General features: G+C 45.8%; 1 protein-coding gene across 4 annotated transcripts in view; it reads right to left on the bottom strand.

The window, feature by feature from the left end:
* The window catches only part of LOC311041177 (nck-associated protein 5-like), a 146,321-nt gene that overhangs the window by 54,434 nt on the left and 73,592 nt on the right, over positions 1 to 18,295 (bottom strand). For 3 of the 4 annotated variants that reach the window (XM_084051699.1, XM_084051700.1, XM_084051701.1), the window contains one exon: positions 8,677 to 8,810. In XM_084051699.1, the coding sequence (XP_083907825.1) occupies positions 8,677 to 8,810 (134 nt within the window). Of the gene's footprint in view, positions 1 to 2,686; positions 3,109 to 8,676; positions 8,811 to 18,295 lie in introns of those variants that run through there. The other variant, XM_084051703.1, reaches the window with a different exon arrangement.

Here is an 18,295-nt window from a genome sequence, read left to right as displayed (position 1 = left end):
GAACAGGGATGCTATCGCCATGCAAGGATGGATGCCCTCTATTCCGAAAGGCTGACCTCTTTTAGCATACTGTAAATCATAATCAGCATTTTTAATCCATGAGTTAGCAGAGTGTGTGCGTGTATCTGCATGACACAGTTACAAGCAAGTAATAGGTTGCATGTACTATCTATAGCCACATAAATGTACAAATGTGGTACACTGCAAACTGAACATATTCTATATCAAATGAGAGACCTCGCCTACAGCCTGGAAATCAACTCAAGTTATATAGTAACCCTAAACAAAGTTGCAATGGAAGTTACAATCATACGTAATTACTCTTTAAATTCGTCAGACCAACAAATCAAAATCCCATAAATACAAGGTGTTCCAAAAATAGTCCAGACGCCTATTATCTGTGTAACGATCGTCATCGCCATTGGAACAAGTGGCTTCAAAGAACCCACCCCCCACCTCTCTTTTTGTTAATGACCCCAGATGTGTTGCGTTGAACAGGGACCCGATTCATCGGACTAAATCCTACAGCTGGTCCAGAATCTGAGGAGGGGGCCCCTTTGAATTTGCCAATCTTCAAACGCTTTGGCTATAGGCGTGGCTGGTCCCTGTTTGATCACTTCAGAGGGCAATGGAAGGGTGGTTTTGGCATTGGCAGACCTTCCCCAGGCTCTCTTATGCCCTTGAGCAAAGCACTGAATGTCCAACATTGTCTTCTCGCTCACTATCATACACATGATCCCTAGCGTCCCTATACTGGGCATGTCATAATAGACGAACAGGATAGAAAGCCTAGTTCAGACCAAAGATTTGTGACGAAACAAAACGGTTGTCACGTGCCGGAAATAGCCAATGTACAAGCTCACAACGTGTCACGTATGCGATGTGTTGTGATCTTGTAGATCTGCTACTTTCTGCACACGACACCGTTGTTCGACGGAGCATAAATTAAGCATCTAGAACATTGCATTAATTACAAATACAAATAGTTTTCACACTCACAGATTTATTTGACCCCACATCAATGGGGTAAACTTTTCAGTACAACTTCAACTGCGTTTCAGAGACACAGAAGACTGCTCAGTTATATGGCTGTTAATGGAACACACAGTACGTAAGTAAGTCCAATGCTAAATGTAAACAGTAGAGATAACGTTGAAAATCGTGTTAGCATCCTTTAACCACCCTATAGCGTCCCTATTCTGGGCATGTCATAATAGGCTAACATTCAGCAAAAAAAATTGTAAGCAAATAGGCTATAAGCTATATACTGTAAGCTTCTGTAAAAGTTCACAACGTGATGCGCTGTGAACTTATAGATCGTCTATTTCCGGTGAAGAGATTTGTTGCAAAAGGAATGGGGAGGCCCCTGGGCAGTGAAGTATATAGGGTTTAAGTGGTTAAGTTGCTCTGGAGAGGGATAATAAAAAACAGATTCAACAGAACAATTCCACACAATTGACACAGCAGCAGCAGCACTCAACTCTCTCATTGTATTAAGCATCAGCATCATTCGCTGATGAGAGAAGCACATGAACCCGCATGGCCAGAGGCCTGTATACCAGTGCAAGAACTTTGCTCTGCAGCAGACCGTGGAGACTTCTCAATCTGAGCATGACTGTCCAAACAGCACGTATTGGCTTGAAAAGCACAGCCATTCCTGCCCGTTTGCATCATCGCCTTGCTGCAGACACGCAGGCAGGCAGGCAGGCAGGCGCACACACACACACACACACACACACACACACACACACACACACACACACACACACACACACACACACACACATTCTCACATGCTTGGAGTCATGTGCAGAACGAATACACCGTTGAGCCATAAATCCTCAGGCACTGCTCATCGTGTGTTGTTGTTAGTCCGGCAGTAAGTCTCCAACATCCTGTCGCGAAGAGACCTCCTCAAGACACGCATGATTCAAAGTCGAGTTCAACACTTCACTTGAATCAGCCAATGGGTGAGCTCACCCTCACCCGGATCAACGGAGTGAAGCGAAGCACTGCAGGTTTTGATTCCACACTGTCTAATCAGGGTCCCATTCACCAGGTAAATGGTAAATGGTGCATTTATATAATACCTTTAACAAAAGCGCTTTAAAATGTGCTTTACATGCACCCATTCACACACCGACGGCAGAGGCAACCATGAAAGGCACCAACCTGCTCATCGGAAGCAGTTAGGGGTTCTCAAAGACACTTTGACACAAACCCAGGGGAAGCCAAGGACCGAACTGGGAACCGATTCCCAAACGGCAGATCGACCTCCTGAGGCACTGCAGCCCCTGGGTGAATGCAACTAACTACTTGATTGAACAGAAAACGGGCAGGAGACAGCAGATCATCAATATTTTAGAGCTACAGAGGGATAAAATTCATGCCACGATTTGACCTTCTGTAAGCAGAAAAAGAATAAAGGGGTCGAGGAAAGTCTAGACACGCTCTTCCACTTCCTGAATGTTCACAAGTCCTTTTCGCAACTCACTTTGTTTTGATTCGAGATCGAATTCCTCCAGGCTCTACCTGAATGTCTTCAAGAGTGTATGGTCGGCAAACAAAACTAAACAAAGCAAAAAACCCAAAATCTATATGTGCTGGTAACTACTGATAACAACTGAAGACAAAAAAGAAAAAGACAAAAATAAAACAACACAGAAACATTTGTTTCATTGGTTACCTTAGACCCGTCTCCCTCATCCTCAGGTGAGACATTGGCTTGGGGCCCCCAGTGGCCCCTCTGTCCCTGTTTGCCGACAGGACATTCTACTGGCCCGTGGACACAAAAGAAAAGATGGACGCGAGAGAAGTGTCTCAAGCCTGAGTGTCTCCTTGCATGGCAGAAGTCTAGTTCACCTCCAGTAATGTCCACATGAACACGTCCGCTGCAGATTACGCTATGCACTGTCTACTGACTGTGTCTATTTTCACTTTCTGCCTCTGCAGAGATCTGTCCCTCTGCCTCTCTGTCTCTCTCTCTGTCACCTGTTAAGTGAGACAAGGCCTCCTGTTGATGAACTAGTCCTCTTCACTTCACTGTTCTGTTCTGTCCTGTCCTGTCCTGTCCACTGAAGTGGCGTGGTATCCTGGGTGAGGGTTGAGATGGCTGCAGGGCTGTAGGAGTCTCTCACTAATCCCTTGTAGTTTAATGACGCCAGGCCGTGCGCTACTGGTGGTGGAGACCTGGGGGGGGGTGCGGGGGTTGACCCAAGTCAGGAGGGGCTAAACATGTGACCCACACAGGGCTAAGAGCTCACTTAGCTGGGGGGAAGGGTGAGTGCGCGCGTGTGGTTGTGTGTGTGTGTGTGTGTGTGTGTGTGTGTGTGTGTGTGTGTGTGTGTGTGTGTGTGTGTGTGTGTGTGTGTGTGAACGTGCATGCACGCGCACAGGGTGGGATATGTATATATTCAAGTGGGTAAGTGCATGTGCCTGTGTCTGGGGCAGAACGGGGTGGAAGCGGCGAGCTCACTTGAGGAATGCAGACTTTGTGATCCTGGGACAGCGGTGAAAACACAGGAAGGCCCTGCTGCAAAGCACCTACTGCCCGTGAAGAGATGTGGGGGAGAAAGCCAGACGTCCCGCTTCGGGCAATTGTTTTGATCGAGTTTCTGCCCTACATTCAACCCCTGCCACAGAGAAAGCTGCAGAGGCAAAGACGAACGTGCGAGCACACGCGCATACACACGCGCGCACACACACACACAGACACGCGCGCACGCACACCCGCACACATATGTGCACGCACACCTGCACACATATGTGCACGCACACCCACCCACCCACACACCCACCCCCACACACACACACACACACACACACACACACACACACACACACACACACACACACACACTCCCTGGAGTTTGTCTGGCTCCTGTAGCACGTCTCTGATCTTTTCAATGTATGCGTGCGTGCGTGCGTGTCTTCCTGTATGTGTCACACCATAAAGCGCTCCCCTAACAAGCAGCTCATTACCGTTCTCCCCCACATTCTCACAGAACACCTCTCCGTGAACGCAGATAATAAATGTGCAAACATCACAAGGGCACTTAGCCATATATGAGCGAATCTCTTCATTTACAGTGACTTTCACTGCGTCTGCCCCCCCTCCGTTAAGACACGCATAGATAACTGTTATTTATTGTAACTTACGTATATTGGGCCACCTTCCATCGTTCGAGCTTGTGACCCAGTGTCATCGTTCGAGGCACAGCTCCCACTTAATTAGTTATACTCAAATAGACTCCAGTCTATTTAAAAGATTCCACGCATTCTTGATTTGCGAGCATTATCTCTAAAGAGTATTATCTCTAAAGAGGATGGATTGAGATGGACCAAGTTGGACTCGGGGCGAGGTGCCAATTCCCAGAAGGCAAGACAGAAGACACATTATATAGCCTAACGCATATGCATAAAATATGAGATAATGGATAAAGTTAAAGGAGTTTTTTATTAACTTTTATTAAGTTCAACAGAGAGACTGAGCAAAATGTAATTCCTCACCTATCACCTCATTAGTCTGCTCCAATCAGATCAGCTGAGCTGATTGACAGTCCCTTTAAAAGAACTCCTCCTCCTTCCTTGTCTCACTCGTTCTCATGCTCTCTGTTCAGGTCACCCACCGCCTCCCCGACACCGCCCAAGCGGCAGGCACCACCAAGTTGCCCCTATCGACAGGGGGCGGGCTCCTGAAGAGCCCCCTGCCTTCAGTAGGCAGGATCTGATCAGGACGGATCTGATCTGATTCTTCTCCTGCGATGGGGCCCGCGCCAAAGTGTTCTAACTTACAGAATCTAATATAATTGTATTACCATTCATACATGCATACTACTGCATTCATGTCATCATCTGTATTTATCAATAAATATCATTGCATTCATCTTATGGTGTGAAGTCTCTCTTAAACGCCACACAATACAAGCTGAAGTGTTAATTTAAGTGTGAAAGTGTAACAAAATTGAGGTGTAAGAGTCCATTGTGCGCATGATCTAAAATAAGTGAGAACTAATGGACCAATGAGCGACACAAAACTAATAACGGCACGTGTATATACATCTAAGGGTGCATGTGTACTTGTTCACACATGTGCTTATGCTTGTTTTTGTGTGTGAAAAATTTGTTTCATTGGTTGTGTGTGTGTACGTGTCTGTGTGTGTGTGTGTGTGTGTGTGTGTGTGTGTGTGTGTGTGTGTGTGTGTGTGTGTGTGTGTGTGTGTGTGTGTGTGTGTGTGTGTGTGTGTGTGTGTGTGTGTGTGTGTGTGTGTGTGGTATCCGTCTGCCAATAACTGAGAACAGCAATGTTGGCAGACACAACTGGGGTAAAGGTTCACATGGACGATTCTGTGTAGCCCAGTGACCGAGTTTTGGCTGGCTGGTAAGCCCCTAATTAAAGTGACCACACTGATGTCCCATCTGCTGCTCCCGGGGCTCCACACCACCGATTATTGGCTGCCATGTAAGCGTTCTAATCCACTGGCAGCGTTCAGGTATAGGAGAGAACAGATATGCTGATGCTGTATGATCATAAGACCGTGTAAACGGCACACATGCACACGCGCTCATCCATGTGTAGATACAACATGGAGTTAAAGGGCTGTCCACACCAAGCACTATAACTGTAACTATACGCTTTAAAGATCGTTCTAAACTCAAGTGGATGGCAGATTCCACACCACAACTATAACGAAGAAGAGAACAATATAGTGCATGGTGTGGACGACTCTTTACAGTTTAAAGTAAAGATTAACCACTTAAACCCTACATACTTTGTTGACCGGGGTCCCCCAGGGGTCTCTGTATTTCCCCCTCCTTTTCCCCTCTACAGCAAATCTCTTCACCAAGCTCACAGTGCACAAGCTCACAATGAGATGCGTTGTGAGCTTGCTGATCGTCTATTTTCTCCGAATGCTCGCCTATTATGACATGTCAAGAATAGGGACGCTCGGGTTCAAGTGGTTAAAGATTTAGACAAGAGACAGAGGCTGACATCCTTTCAGCTTCATTCTGCCAGGTGCAGGTTGAGGGAGACACGAGTCGTCTGGTCAGGACGGAAGCGAGAGTACAGCAGAGCGACAACTTCTCTCTAGAGACGCGCTGATAGCACGGTGCCGCCAAAAAAATTGCAGCGATCCAGCGCGATAGCAATGAGTCACACACGGGGGGAATGACAACGGCCGTGTGAGGTGGCGGAGGAGGGGGAGGGAGGTGCCTTTCTCCGATAAGCACTTTTTAAGGACATAATGGAATCCATACCGTTGAGCGCTCGGTACGAGCAGTCTGAGCAGCGACCAATGAGAACAATCCATCTGGATGACATTCGCCATGGCGACGGATTCATCCGTCACCGCAGGGGGACCGGTGCAGGACCCAATCAGGGGATAAAGCGTTATATATTTCACTCCTAATAGAATTCCACCGTCTCCCCTGCCTTGGCCGCCAGACATGGGAGTCTTGTCTCACTCCCACTATGTACCGGTTCACCACCGCGGTCCCTCAATTCAAGCGTCTTAACAGAAATCAAGTGTATCTCCCAAAAGCACAGAGCTGCTCCCCCCGTCTAGGTGTGACAAAACAATGTGACAAATTCAACACTAGGTTCACAGATGGAGGTGCCTGTGTTTAACCGCCAATCGTACAGTGGCCGTCAGTGGCTCAGTGGCCTTTGAGCAAGACACTGAACCCCTAACTGCTTCCAATGAGCAGGGGGGGAGGCTTGCATCGTTGCATGGGCAGAGAGGCCTCTGGGAGTCAGAAGGTCCACAGTCTGCAGCCCTAGCCCAGCCAGTCTATGTGTTAAGTGTCCCTGGGCAAGACACTTAACCCCTAAAAGCTATACTCACCAAGTGCTCATCTGAGCAAGCCACCTGCTGGGTGAATGCATAAAAGTAATTTACCCTGGGGAAGATACAATAACTTTTTTCTTTCTTTTTCTGCCTCTTCCAGTGGTGTGTTAATGTGTGTGTAAATGGGTTGATGTAACTCAAATTGAAAAGCTCTTTGGGTAAAGGTGCAATAAAAATGCAGACCCATCACACACGGTACTAAAAAAAAGTAGTCTGAGGGAAGCTGTGGAAAAGTACAGATGGCAAGGTTTAAACTACGATTCCTGCTGATCGATACATTCTCGAGTCGAGCAATTTCCACGCCGTTCCGATGGAACACTGCTGATAGCGGCGTCATTTCACGGACCATGTGCTGTGCCGCCGGGCCGCTGACACTTCCACACAACAGTGGCTGTTGCTCACTCCGCAATCATGCTATGAGCGCTACGAGCAAGCGGAAAGTAAGCTATAACCGGGAGAATGTCGTTGGGAACGTACTTCGGCAACGTCAATGACACGTATTTTAGTGCGCGATAAATCTGCAAAACGGCGCTTTCATATTTCACATCTCCCCCGCAAAGGGACTCCATCCCAAGTTCCGAACTATAACTCGGAGACCGTTAAAATGTGCAGGATTTTCTCTTCTAACTTAATGAGGAGATAAGCAGTCAATGTGAATTTCCCTGGTTATTCTGTGCATGAGTGATGTGGCGAACGCCTATCGCCCTAATTACGCCGTCAATTTCAGCTCAGAAATAAAGAGTTGCCGACTCCCGAGCTGCGAGGCCGCACTGTCACGCCTCAGCGGGTGCATGATGGGAGGATAAGCTTGTGAAGTAGAGGTCACTGCAGAGAGGGTGATTTAAACCCTATATACTTATATTAGTTGATCAGGATCCCTTGCCTCAGGGCTCTATACTAGGCCCCCACCTTTTATCCCTTTACACCAAATCTCTTCACCAAAAAATTAGCCGATCTACAAGCTCGCAAGATGTCACGTTTTGACCTTTTTGACCCAAAACGTCACAATCTTTTCGGGGCAGCCTACTGATTATTCCCACCAAGTTTCATGAAGATCAAAACATCTGTTCTCGATCTGGACCTTTGACCTTGTTTGTGACCTTGACCTTTGATCTTTTTGACCCAAAACGTAATCCTCCCTTCAGAGCGGCCTACTGATCATTTCCATAAAGTTTCATAATAATGTGAACATCTAAGGCAACCCGATAGCGGAATGGCACACCACATGCTCTGATTAGCTATTCCCTGGTTTGATTCAGCCAGCCGGACACTTTGCTGAATGTCTTCCCCGTATTTCGTGTGTCTATTCCACTGTCACTGGACGGTTGCTGTATGATTGTAGCCTGTGAGAGTCTAGAACACACGCACGCATGCACGCGTGTGTGCACACACACACACACACACACACACACACACACACACACACACACACACACACACACACACACACACACACACACACACACACACACACACACACACACACACACACACACACACACACACACACACACACACACCCTAGTCTAGTGTAAGCCTTTACCATCCTTGAGCTAGCCTCTGTTTGGCCTGTACTGAAGGTACTGCTTTCTGAAGGCACAGTATGTCCGGCATTGTACTGTTTTTGTTGTGCAGTATGTGAGTTAAGTACTATTATGTCCATGTACTTTATGTACAGTAATTACATTTTATGTTGGCTTGTCACTTCACAATGAACAAGGTCTATTATTTGTGAGAGCCTGAATTGTAGCGTCTCATTTTTCTTTCACCATTATTCACTTTTCAACACTTTTCACATTAAACTGAAAAGAAAAACAACAGGGGTTACCTGGAGAAGTGCTGCTGGAGCAAAACCATCTGCACCCGTCCCAGCTCCGACTCCTCCGTCACCTCGCGGAGACGCTTCTCGCTGTCCAGTCGAAGGCGTCGCTCTTCCTCTAGCTCATGGATCAATTTCTCTCGCTGTGGACAAACACACACACACACACACACACACATACAAAGAGGGGAAGGGTCAGCTCTCTGTCCTACTGAAACAGCAGCACTATGTCTTTGATTAAACAACGTTCATCCTTTTTCTTGATCCCCAGCATCCACATTCTGGCAGGAACTTTAGCCAAAAAAAAGCAGATCTACCAGCTTACGACGCAATTTGGTGTCGAGAGAAAAAAGCGGTCCAAGTACAGAGCCAACTCGGGTCCGGTTTACTAAGTCTAGAGCAGTGGTTCTCAAACTTTTTCGTGCCAAGGACCCCCAAATTGATATATATTTGGCTATGGACCCCATCTGAAAATGTTTTGCGCCAGAGACCCCCAGAAGAGAAGATTTGTGTTCAAAATTTCTAAATGTTCCCGAATTTGTCAAACACTTTCAATTTTTTTCTACAATAGCAGATGTACAAGCTTGCAGCGCGGCACGAAGTGACACGCTGTGAGCTTGTATATCTGCTATTTTTTAAATAGACACGGTAACTCATTTTGCTGGGGACTCCCTGGAAACCCCCCAAGGACCCCTGGTGGTCCCCTGACCCCACTTTGAGAACCACTGGTCTAGAGGGTTTAAGTGGTTAAGAATGACACCAATGGTGAAGAATAATGACATCGAGGCCTCACACTTTGGTGTTCTCATGCTAAATTGTTCACCGTTACCACACATGTGCCTATTTACAGGCAGGAGAAGAGCTAGGAGAGAGACACTGAGGAGAAAGACTTGTACACACGGATCTAAAGACAGCGGCCTTAACTGAACCTTCCCCTCTTTGTATGTGTGTGTTTGTTCATCATCAGTGGCAACATTACATCATTGCCAATAGTCTACTGCAGCAGTAAGAACATTGGTATTATATCTCCTGAGAGCTGACTTATCTTTATCACTACTATTTCGAGCCTAACGTCCTGATCTGGGAAAAAAGCCCCTCTATTGCTTTTGTTCACAGCTCATAAGTTACCGGAACAGCTATTCCTATTTTGCTATTTCCCTGCTCTCAGTTGCTATGGCAAAGAAAAACTAGGGGTAAAGCGAGATGGCAATAAAGTCCGCTCTTGCATGCCTCCCTTCACCTCAGCTTAGCGCTGTTGCAGTGCAAGGCCTCTGTGGCGTCGTGCTAAGACAAGGTGTCAGTGCGTGATTTGTCTGCTACTGCATGGCTTAATAACCCCATCATCACAGACGACAGAGATGGGTCTCTTCTACAGATCGGTTAGTCTAGCGTAACCTTTTTTAACTGTTACGGGAAGATTCCACACCCAAGCCTGCTTTCCCCCACTGTTACGCAGGATTCTGCTTCGTCAGCTTCAACCGTCTCTCCCGAAAGAAAAGCGTCCTTGCCTAAAAAAAAACCTTCAAAGACTTTGGGCTCTGTGCCTGCAGACTCGTTTCTTAAGGAGTAAGACGTTTGAGATTACAAGTGGGTTTTCCTGTGACAAAGCACACAGAGCGAGGATCTTTCAATTTAGCCCAGGCAATCTCTTCCCAAAGCCACGGTATTGTCCTGACTGTTTATGACAGTCCGGCTTGAGCGTTCCAGCTTTGCATTTTCTTAGCTGCAGATTTATTTACTTCAGTTGGAATTATACCATCGCAAGAAACAAACAAAAAAAAAACGTTTAAACATGAACATTGTTCAGGCTCTAAGAGATTACCAAGCACCGAGGAGTACTTCAAAAGGAAAGAAGTGCTTATCCTTTTGATTCAACTGAGGCACCAGTATTTAAGACATGACAGATCTGAATTAGAACTGTACTTAAAAGTATTGTCTTGCTTGACAAGAAAATCTGAATCTCCCCATAGCCTACTGAATTATTACTGTATAGCACTGGATGGATATAAGCTGCAGGGATGTGAGTCATTTCCAAACCACAGCAGCATAGATTTAAACTGGAGGCTAGTGGCTACATGTGTTGTGTTATCACTTGATTCAATCATTTTGATATTGGGTTGGACACTACAGTCTTCATAATCAGTCCTGAGGATGGGCCAGAAGGGCAACAAACACAGAGAATAGTCCCTAAATTCAGAAAGCCATAATCGTTCTAAAATGAAATATATTGATTGTCCACGCCATGTGCCTACTTCCACACGTTTTCTGCAACAATATAGTTGATTTCATTGGGTTTGATGTTGATGTTGAGTGTAGTTTCCACAAATATTCATTTTGGAAATGGTTCTTGGCCAATAAAAAAGTATACTGATTGTGACCTTGCAATTTCTTCTTTGTATTTTGCGCCTGCAGCATAAAAAAAAGAAGAAGAAAAAAGTCCAGATTGTGATACAAAAAATCTTTGAATTGTGAATGAACTCGTTATCATAATACTGATGAGAATGTGATGGTGAAGCCCCTCAAGCCAATGGTCCACACAATGTGGCCATGTGGGCTTTAGCTCCATATGGAAGCATTACAGGGACATCTAGTGGTGAAATGGGATCATAACTACTGTGTCAAGTGGATATGCTTACTGAAGCTACTATCCATACCGTTGCAGTGAGTATGGACACCCCTACAGCGGGGAGCACTGCTTTGTTCATTGCGTCAGCCTTGTGCACAGCAAAAGAGATTGACTGATTGATTAATTTAGTAGCCCGACACAACATTACTATCACTAACAGTAAGAAAAGACAAAAATATTCCTGAATTAAAATGACCTATTGGTCATTTGTATTCAGGAAAATTGCAAGGAAGGACACAATCAGAATGTCTTTTATTGGCCAAGAACAAAACTAAAACTAGAAAGCGGTATTGCTAGTATACGGTAAAATTTGAAACAACCGAGGAAATAGCTAGATGTTTTCTGCTTTCAATAAAACAAGCAATTAAAACAAACAAGTAACAGGCTGGTGGGGGGGGTGTAGTGCCCAGGATCACTTAGCAAATTGGCACCGGGTGTAAAAAGGGTTACAAAATCGTGGGATAAAAATTAAGTAAAAAAAACAAAAAACAAACAAGTAACATTTTTTCAAAACCATGTCCAAACTGTCCTAATGCCAAACAGTAAACAATAATGCTTCGCTGTGCAGTGAGTGACTTGGCAGTAATCCTGTTTGTGAACGCATGGAGTTGGGGAGATGGGAAGAGAGCGCATTAAACCCAAGTCACCACAAAAAAAAAAAAACAGTTCTGGTCCTCAGCGTGACTATAAATCCATGACTACTATGTGGAGCGCCTCTTTACGCAATGGGGAGGCTCCCCCTGTCAGGAATAATGGTGGCTGTAAATTCAGCACTACAGACACATAAAGCACCACAACCCCAGTGCCAAGAGCTGGACCTATATAGCTGGATCCAAACCAAAGTAGTTCCTGGCTCCTTCTCTTCTCTCTCTATGGAAACTGGGCTTGGGATACAGTGAGATGAACAGCAAAGACCAAAGAGTAGACCAAAGCAAGGCATGGTTGTTTTTTCATTTTGTTTGTCGTTTTAACTCATCAAGCAATCATGAGAAGAGAGACACTAATCATTTATCCATTAACTTCACTAATTTAATATACACATCAGACGTCACACGCTCTTGTCTTCATCATACGCCAAAAACATTTGTGCTTTTAACAATAAGAACAAACAAACACTTCACACAACTAGTGTATCAGTTTTCAGTATTTACTCACATTTTCACCTCTCCACAAACCCCCATTAATGCACATTGCTGCGGCTGCACATGCATTAAACTTTGCTTACAGCATTGTTCACTGCCTTGGATTCACACAAAGGAACGGTAGCCTTAAACCTGGTTTTTGTTGCTCATATTGCCTTTACTGGAGCCCCAGGCATAAACCACACGCCACTTCACATCTACCAACAGAGCCTCAGCCAAAAGCTTCAATAACAACACTGAATTTATTGCCTACATAATAGTAAAATGCTCTCAGTTGCTTTTGTTCAATATATAATTTCAACGATTTAACAGGGCCGAGAGCCATTAAATCAAGCATTACCATATCTTTATGTGGCCAGTGAGCCCAGGCAATACATTGCACAGTTTCACAGATGAAGTATTTATTGTCTGCACAGACTTCATTGGCTTTGGCTTTGTCTTGTGATAGCCGGCGTGCTAATTGAAAGCATATTATTGCTCAGTCCCAAGCCATAAGCTGCAAAGCAACATGCATATACGGTAACAGCCTGGGAAGATGCTTCTAAAGTCAACAGTGAGATGAGATGTGATGACAGCACGCTTGGCAAATGTCTGTGAGAACATTTGCTGAGGTTAATCCAGCGATTGAGAGGATAATCCACTAGTATGACTTGGCTGTCACAACTACTGTGTGAATAGTCTGTACTACCCTTTTTCTCCAGCAGAGGGCAACCGTTTCCTGAAGAAAACTTATGTCTGGCAGTTATGTTCCCAAACAAAGCCAGTGTGGTATCAAACAATGAATGCACTGGTTGTAATAAAATGTCATATCTGATGGAACAGGTCTTATAATCTAGGAAATGGCAGAGGCTGGATTCTAAACAGACCTCTTTAGCTGTATGGATTTTTTTCAAAGCCCGGATTGTATGTTTCCGGATTAATTTAGGCCTTTATTGTTATCCAGCCTGGTCTCATTTCCTGGCTGATAAAGAATCTTCAATCAATATAATACAACATTAATCATCTATCATATATGTAAAGCTTTCTCTAGAAAGACTCAATGGAGAGACAGATGGTATTGATTTCAATATACTAAATGTACTGTATGTAAAAATATGATATAATGTAGAGTGCACAGTTTTAAAACAAAAAAAGAACATTAGGTTATTGCAGTTGAGTAAAAGTCACAACACAACAAATCAAATTTCTGCAGTGAGCAGGATTGTAATGTAGTTGCAATTTAGTCCAGAATGAACCTTGCCTTCTCAGTAATTGGACAGCATTTGATTATAACATTATTTACCCTAGCTGAATTACCCAGGGCTCTCTAACCCCCCTGATAGCTCCATGATCCATGGAGGATTGTAAATTAATTAGGGACCTCTGCCTCCCCGGCTGCTCTTGGGCCCATAATGCTGCTGTCTCTACCTCACAAAAGGAGAACGCACACCGTGCAATGTTATCACAGAGAGTGGGTGCATGCACTGGGTTTATCTGTGAGGTTGCGTGCGCGCGTGTGTGTCCATGTGTGATGACTGCGCTTCCCGAATGCTTGCCTTTATGTCGTGTGTGTGTGTGTGTGTGTGTGTGTGTGTGTGTGTGTGTGTGTGTGTGTGTGTGTGTGTGTGTGTGTGTGTGTGTGCGCGTGCGTGTGATTGACTAAGGGTGTGTGTGTGTGTGTGTGTGGGGGGGGGGGGGGGGGGGGTATGGGGGGTTCTGACTCAGTAATCTCTTCATTAGACAGAAAACCCTGGGTTGAGGCTCTTTGCTTAATCAAAGGACCTGAGGCGGACCTCTGGCTCACTGCTAAGGCAAACATGAGGGATACAATACACAGCACAGGTTCCTCATTCATAAATAAAACATGGAGGGTGGGCTCTCTCTCTCTCTGTGTGTGTGTGTGTGTGTGTGTGTGTGTGTGTGTGTGTGTGTGTGTGTGTGTGTGTGTGTGTGTGTGTGTGTGTGTGTGTGTGTGTGTGTCAGATGAAACTGTAACAGGGGGAGGCTGTGGCTGTCTGGCACACACACACACACACACACACACACACACACACACACACACACACACACACACACACACACACACACACACACACACACACAAACACACACACACACACACACACAATTCCTCTGAAATGAGAGGTCAAATGAGTCACAGAAAGATATTGTACAGTGCATTTAAAACAAACAGAGGGGCCCTTTAAAATAAACCACGTTTGGATTGGTGAATAGTAACGGGACAAAGATCACAATGTAAGTAAATGGTAACAGGACAAAGATTACACTGTGTTTGAATGATACCAGGCAAAGATCCCACTGTAATTGAACGGTACCAGGACAAAGATCACACTGTAAGTAATGGTAACAGGACAGAGATCACACTGTAAGTGAACGTTAACCGGACAAAGATCACACTGTAAGTGAACGTTAACCGGACAAAGATCACACTGTTTAAGTGAATGATAACAGGACAAAGATCACACTGTGAGAAGCGATTCATCAAAGCTTGTGGTGTTCTTTGAGATGACTTATCTCATGTAAATATGTCTGAACCTAAACAGTGTGTTATTCACTAGAAGTCCAGGCCCCGCCGTACCCCAAGGGCTCCATCAATTCAATTATCTCACAGGGCCACCACTACATTAGAGTGGCTTACTTCTTTCTCATACAGCCACTGGCACTAAAGGACATCATACACACACACACACACACCGCGGGATATGCAAAATCATGTGAGTGGCCCATTTATCATTGCCATGAGAGCCCCCCCGCCCGCCCGCCGTCCCCCATCCATCCACCAATGCCACCAACCCACACACACACACACACACACACACACACACACACACACACACACACAAATATCACTTCACGTGCTCAGGAGACTCGGTGAATCGAGCTAGTGTGGAGATGCGATTTGGCCCCGGCTGTCAGTGCTCGTCACCCGGTGAATGTGCTGAACGCCGGGGGACCCCATCTCGGCCCTCGGCCCTGTCCGTGGCTGATAAGCCCAATCTGCAGAGACAGCACCTGAGCCCCCACCCCGCCCGCCCTCCACGCTCCTGGTCCCCAGACCTCTGGGCTGTCACACGTCCCAGTCGTCCCTCCAAACAGCTGTCAAAGACGCCTCCGCCAAAGTCCCTCAGCGATGGATCTCCACAAGGACAAAGGCAAACGCCGTGGCTCTCAACCCAAGTCCTGGGAAGCCTGGTCTAGCTTGCTACGCTGCCAGGTTATCAGCTCTATCTGATTACACAGCAGTACTGTGAGTCCCCCAGGCCTGGAGGAGAGAGGCAATGAACTCAAGCCTTTCTCTGTATGTCCTTCAAAAGCCCCCTCTTTAAATGACCCTTCAATATACTGAATTTCAGTACTTCATTCAGAAATGAAGTGCTACTTAATCACATTAACCCTAGCGTCTCTATTCTGGGCATGTCATAGGCGAACATTCTGCAAAAAATGGCCGATCTACAAGCGTTCCGCAACACAACATGATATAAGCTTATAGATCAGCTATTTTCGGCAAGGGGATTTGGTGTAGATGGAAATAAAGAAGGGACCTAATATAGACCCCTGGGGGACCCCGGTCAAAAAAGTATATAGGGTTTAAGTGGTTAATGATAGCCTATGTCTCATGTAATGTACTGTTATGCACTGTGACACGTACAATCTTGTGGACTGTGAGATAAGGGGAATGCGTCTTTATGGGCAGAAATAGCCGGTATGCATCTTGGCACCAGGGCCAGACTGCTCTTCCATATTCACATCTGCAATTACTCTCCTCTGATCGTAACTGTGTTCTCGACATGAATTAAACCACTGTTTCTCAACATCTGGTCCGGGGGTCACCATTTAGGCCCACCATGGGTCTAAATGGACCCTTACGGGTCTGTAATTCTGAGTGTAAAGAAAAATAGAACATTTTTCTTTTTCTATCTTTGGGAACCTAATCTATTTGGACCTCCGGGTGGTCCCTGGACCAGACGTTTGGAACCAGTGAATTAAACCACAGACATTTCTTAATTGGAGCAAGTCAAGTGAGGTTGATGCATAGGTCTAACAAATTCACACAGGCATTAACTCATCAAACACAGTAATTCATCTGAAAGGAAAATAGTGTGTGCGCAGCAAAATCCTGAGTGTAAATTGTATTCTGAGAGTGAAAAGAAATGTTGCCTTACGGGTCCATTTTCACACTTTCAGAGTTAAATTAACTCTCAGGATTTTGTCGTGTATGTGAATCTATGTGTGAGGTTCATTATTTGCCTATAAGGGGCTCAGATAGCACGGTGTGTCCACCAAAGCCAAAGAAAAATAAAGCTGGTTTCTCGCAAAAGCGAGCAAGTTTATTTTCCCATGTTGTTTAGACAGCCGTTTCCAGTGGTTGTAATCGCACCCAGCGTTTTTTTTTAAATGGCCTTTTTAATGGGACAGCCTGGTTCCTCAGCAGCAGAAGCTTGTGTTGCCTTTACAAGCCTACATTTGGAATCTTTTCAGGATTTTTTCTCCCCCCCCCTCCCCCACCCCCCGACAGGAAACCCAGCATCCTGCCCTTTCGACTGACTTCGATCAGGGTTTAGCGTGGCATCAAAAGGGCGAGGGAAAACACAGCGACCCTGCCCTGCACCACGCCTCTGGGCTGAGGCGTGAGGAATTCCAGGGGAAACCTACAGCAGCGATGGGGCTCTCTGAATGAGCGGTTTGACTGGAGACGGACAGGGGCAGGTTTGTTGGAAAGAGAGACTGGCTGCTGTGTCTGAGGCCATTTGCATGTGCTCTATCAAATACCTGGATGGCTTTCCGCGTCGAGGTTCGAAAAGACCACGCTCCTTAGAGGTGGCCAAAAGTGCATTTAGTGATATTTAAGGACCATTAAGGGCAGTTACAGCACCACCTCTCTAGCTAATAACACATCATGTGTGGTCATTATTTACAACGAAGCTAGCCACCCATGCAACACCCACTCGGCACAATTCAGCACCTAAGCCTGAACACTGAATACCTAGAAAAGTTTTGAGGCAATTCCTCCAAATGATCCATAACAAAAGAGTTTTGTGCTTAAGGCCTGGCTACAGCCACAGTGTTTCACAACAGGAGGTCCAATTAAAACACACACACCCCCTCTCCTCCAGTTAACAGTGCTGTTTATACAGCTTCATTTACACTGACGGCAGTATAACCGCGCAAGCAAGACTATAGACTACAATTGCGCCTGTGTGCTCCAGTGCCACGCACAATCATAAAGATGCGTTTCGGGCATTCTTTCCCCGACACAATGCACTCGTAATGCTGCAACGTAACAAGTCCCCACAGGGCTACTCAGCAAAAAGCCCACTGGAGTGGCAGCCCCACTCTCTCTCTCTGTCTCTCTCTCTCTCTCTAATCAGGTTACATAGAGGACTCTAATGGCTACAGAATAAGAAGACAGAAGCAAAGAGAACGCATAAAGACTCACAAAGAAAGGCATCAGATATAGCGGAGGGGTAGACACTTCAAAACAGTCCATGGCTTTTTAATCTGTCTCTCTCAGTTAGATCCTTGGCAGGCGGAGAGTTTGGGGACGGGGACGGGGGGGGGGGGGGGTACTTGGGGAGAGCGATGGGCATGGAAGTGGGGGTGGCGAGAGGGTTCCTCTAGGGGCACAGTGTGTCGTTCACACTTCACACATGGCCAGCACTTTGACAATTATCTCCTTGATGCAGCTCTCTGCTTTTCATTACTATTAAAGCACCGTGCCAGAGCTCCATAGCCTCCCAGGAATGCCAGAGAGAGAGAGAGAGAGAGAGAGAGAGAGAGAAAGAAAGAGAGTGGAGCGAAGGGACTCTGGGGGTGGGGTGTATGTGTGAGGGGGTTAATCCCAATTTCAAATGGAGCTTTA

This window comes from Gymnoscopelus microlampas (assembly GCF_963454915.1).
Source record: "Gymnoscopelus microlampas genome assembly, chromosome: 24".
NCBI lineage: Eukaryota > Metazoa > Chordata > Actinopteri > Myctophiformes > Myctophidae > Gymnoscopelus > Gymnoscopelus microlampas.
This window is presented reverse-complemented; position numbering and strand designations above follow the sequence as displayed.